Raw genomic sequence first — 4,354 nt, 5'->3', positions numbered from 1 at the left:
TGAGCTGTGATGCCACAGCACTCTACCCAGGGGGACAGCTTGAAGCTCTGTCTCAAAAAAAAAAAAAAAGACCTGTGGCAAGAATAACTGACTGAGGAGCTTGTGGCGGGCCTAACCAACAGGCCTGAGACTGCCCTTCAGAGCAGAGATTCAGGGAGGGGAGCAGTCAGGGTTTAGGTTAGGGCGAGTTCACACTGGCTCAGAAGGTTGAGGTTCACTTTACCTACCTATGTTGAAAATTTGCAATGATAAGCATGTATCTTACTTCTTTTGTTAATGTTGTCTTTTGTATTGCGACCACAGACTTTTAAAGGTAGAAAAGTGAGCTAAGTCAGCTCTATGGACGCAAGGGCAACAGGAGGCGCACGGCGCCTGGCACAGCAGCCCAGGTTTGGAAGGCCTCTGTGGGCTAGGACGGGCTGCCTCTCTGCCCCTCTGTACCTGGTTTCTACCAACTCTCCCTCCCCTCAGCATCTAAAGCTGATCCTCCTGCCAGAGTGTGATGTGTGTCGTCCACTCTCAGCACCCTCTATCCCTTCGTCCCTAGTCCTTCAGCCATACTTCCCTTGGCTACCTTCCTTCCTGAGTCAGCCCTACCCTCTACCACTCCATCCTGAGACCTGTGCAGCTGAACAGAGAAAAGGCAGGACGGACCGAGGGCACTGGGACCACTGCACCTTCATGGGCTCCATCCTGCAGTGCCCTTAAGATCCACCTGGAAGCCGGAAGAACGGAAAATCCGTTTTATCATTTCAGCAATGTTAGGGTGACGTTTGTGTATCTCAAGTCATCTCACAGTTTTCTTGGTTTTTATGATTCCTCAAGGAGCACCAGCAGCAGGCCAGTGATTTCATCTGCATGTTTTCTCAGTACCCTTGCTTGTTCCCGACACCCGTGGGAATTGGCCAAAGTGAGATGGGATGGCAGGCAGAGCAGGGAGCTCCCCGAGAGGCATGTGAGTCTGTGTACCTCCTTAAAGCAGAACAACAGGGAAAACCAGAGCTGCCCTGATGTATAGTCAAATTATCAGAGTTTCTGTATTGGATTTTTAAAACATTTCATAGTTCAATATTTTAATTATAAGTTAAGATTCCTTTTCCTGGCCAGGCACAGTGGCTCATGCCTGTAATCCTAGAACTGGGAGGCTGAGGTGGGTGAATTGCTTGAACTCAGATCAAAACCAGCCTGAGCAATAGCAAGACCCCATCTGTACTAAAAATAGAAAAACTGGCTCGGTGCCTGTGGCTCAAGTGGCTAAGGTGCCAGCCACATACACCTAAGGTGGCGGGTTTGAATCCAGCCCGGGCCCACCAAACTGATGGCTGCAACCAAAAAACAGCCAGGTGCCTGTGGTCCCAGCTACTTGGGAGGCTGAGGCAGGAGACTCGCTTGAGCCCAGGAGTTGGAGGTTGCTGTAAGCTGTAAGCACTCTACCCAGGGGGATAGCTTGAGGCTCTATCTCAAAAGAAAAAGAAATAAAAATAAAAATAGAAAAACTAGCCAGGCATTGTGGTGGGTGCCTGTAGTCCCAGCTCCTTGGGAGGCTGAGGCAAGAGGATCACTTGAGCCCAAAAGTTTGAAGTTGCTGTGAGCTATGATGATGCCAGCAGCACTCTACTCAGGGCAACAGAGTGAGACTCTGTTTCAAAAAAAAGATGCCTTTTCCTCTGAATACTTGAACAAGCAACTCACTTGTTAATGGAGAAACAAGCTATCATTCTCTGTTCTTATAAACTGGCCTCTGGGGCTACCCTCCAGGAAGGAAAATAGCGCGGTGTGACTGCCTGGGGTAACTCTTTATTTAACAGTACATTTGGGACAAGATAAGGCAACAAGGCAATGTTTTTAGAGTGTTGCTTGCATTTTCCCAAGGTAAAGCCAGGAAACAAGCTTGGGCCATTTCCACAAGCACTCCAGGGATGTCCCCCTAATTCCATGGACAAATACTGGAGAGGGTCACGTTCATAAAGTTTTGAGGCGGCAACAGCTTGATTTGTCCTTTATTGTAGTTGGTTTGCAAGTTGGAGTCCTGGTTTTAGGGTGCTGCTTCAGCTGATCAAGAGCAGACTCTTTCTAGTATTAATAAGGTGAAATGCATAAGATAATGGTCGAGGTCTAGGAGGAGTGATTTACTGTTACCAATCAATATTGAATAAAACCTGTCTCTTGTTTAACCAAATGACAGAGACATGCTTTCTCTCCTGGATTCCTTAGATGCCTTGACAAGATTTATTTCATACTGCATTATATTACCTGGTTTCCCTTGGTTTGCTCAAGGGAAACCATAATACCTGGGCTGCTGTTTGGTAGATGCAACACCTACATTTCTAAACTTGAAGTTGCTTTAAATATTCCCAACAAGGGCCTGTGTCCTTGGAGATTGACTTGATGTTTGCTCCGTTGTTAAATGCCTCCCCGCATTTTTTTCCTGGTTTAATATTGCTATAAACAGGAAAGTTTGGAAAAGTTAAAAAGTATGTACTATTTACAGATTTAAAGCTTTCTTTGAGCTTATCAAGGGTTAAGCGACTCACTTTCATTTAGTATAATGATAGGCAAATCTTTCTTTATGTGAAAGTTCTATCTCCAATGGACAGTAGCATTATTTTCAGCTATAATCATCAGTTAAGTAAATGTTCCCCTAATTTCAAGGTTCAGATACAAAGTGTTTCTCTGTGGAAGCTTAGTCCGTGGCTGATTTTCTGTCTGGAGACATCTTGGAGCACATTAGTTACAACTTCAAAGTACTGAAAAACAGAGCCACTGTGAGGAAGAAAGAAAAACAAGTCAGCTTAGTGACAGGTTCTTAAATTAAAGGCTATTTAAGTACTTATAGATTATTCTGTAAAACTGTTGTACAAAAAAAGCTGACCAAGGGCTAAGATACCAGTGCACTAACTTGGCTTTTTTTACTACTTAATTTCTAGCATCTGTCTTTTTACAAAAGGTCAGTAGTCTGTGTGTTATTTGAATCAGGGGTCATGAATCCTATTACAAGGTTGATGGCATACATAACCAAGGTTGATGGCAGTCTGCTCCTCTGCTGCTCGTCTATACTAAAAATCTAGCCAGGCATTGTGTGGAGCACCCGTAGTCCCAGCTACTCGGGAGACTGAAGCAAGAGGATCTCTTGAGCCTAAGAATTTCAGGTTGCTATGAGCTATGATGACACCGCAGCACTCTACCCAGAGCAGTAGAGTAAGACTCTGTCTCAAAAAAAATAATAGTAATAAAATAAATAAGTAAATAAATAAAGCAGGCCACTCCAGTTAACCCCCCTTTAAATCTTCCCACTCCACACCTCCCTCCCTGACCCCACATGACTAAGCCCTGATGTACAGAGATACGGTTGACCTCTATAGTTCCAGTTTTCAAACAACATATAAATTAGCATTTTCACATCTCTGCCTGAGAGTATCACATCAGAATTTAGCATGGGATGTGGCTACCCTTGATTGAATATTGGAGTGATAGGCAAACTTTAAATCAGACTGAGTGAATAGGTCTGGGATATGGCCTGGACATCAGGACTTCTGCAAAGCTCCGCACACAATGTAACCTGTAGCCAAGGTTAAAGATCACTGCAGACTGCAGGGGAGAATTTCTTCGTCTTGGTCATCCTTACCAAAGACCACTGGAGATAAGGATCCCCAGGAACCTGTGAGAGGTGAGGCTTGGGGGGGGGGGAAGCAGGGCATAGATGCTTCTTGGGGGCAATGGGGAGGAGGGGGACTGAGTAGGAAGCCAGCGGACCCCGGAGAGCTGGGGGGTGGCATGGGGAATAGGACATCCAGCAACAATTGTAAAGAGGCTCAAATTTCTGGAAGTTAACATATGGACTTTTTCATGTGACACTGTACTGACTCTTCAGATCACAATCTCAGGGTAGGGATATTTCCTACGCATATCCAGTTTTCACCAAGTTAGTGTTATCCATAATAAACAATATTTCCAGTTGGCTAAAGGCACTTTGTAAGGAATAATAGCAGAGAGAGACAGTTATTTGGCTGCTGGCTTCCCTCAGAGTTTAAAATCCAAGGAAAAGAGTTGCCAGACCCGTCCTCCTTTCCACTCTGCTCCTCAGCTGCTTGCAGACAGGACCCACAGCATTGCCACTGCCACCCAGCACAGCCACCCCACCAAGTGTGCAGTGGCCTTCCCCAAGTGTAGAGGAAGTATAGCCTGAATCCAGGTGGTACTCAGCATACATCCCACCTGGCTTCTTTCAGTGAGAGAATATTCTGTCATTGGGATGACAAGAGAACATTCTGTGCTTTGCATTTTATGAGGTTGGTATACTGACTTAACTCAGAAGTGGGCATCGCTGGGGTTCTAGACACATGAGCACAATAAA

The 4,354-nt window shown here is 45.3% G+C and overlaps 1 protein-coding gene across 1 annotated transcript in view; it reads right to left on the bottom strand.

Annotated features, from left to right (window-relative positions):
• Positions 1 to 1,777: 1,777 nt before the first annotated feature.
• Positions 1,778 to 4,354, bottom strand: part of CAPN2 (calpain 2) — a 67,705-nt gene continuing 65,128 nt past the window's right edge. The window contains exon 21 of the mRNA XM_023513886.1: positions 1,778 to 2,763. Within this exon, the coding sequence (XP_023369654.1) occupies positions 2,740 to 2,763 (24 nt within the window). The 3' untranslated portion in view covers positions 1,778 to 2,739. The remainder of the gene's footprint in view (positions 2,764 to 4,354) is intronic.

Source organism: Otolemur garnettii, unplaced genomic scaffold (assembly GCF_000181295.1).
Source record: "Otolemur garnettii isolate 467f Iridium unplaced genomic scaffold, OtoGar3 scaffold00045, whole genome shotgun sequence".
In the NCBI taxonomy this organism is placed as follows: domain Eukaryota; kingdom Metazoa; phylum Chordata; class Mammalia; order Primates; family Galagidae; genus Otolemur; species Otolemur garnettii.
The sequence above is the reverse complement of the archived record's forward strand: the minus strand, read 5'-3'. Positions and strand labels throughout refer to the sequence as shown.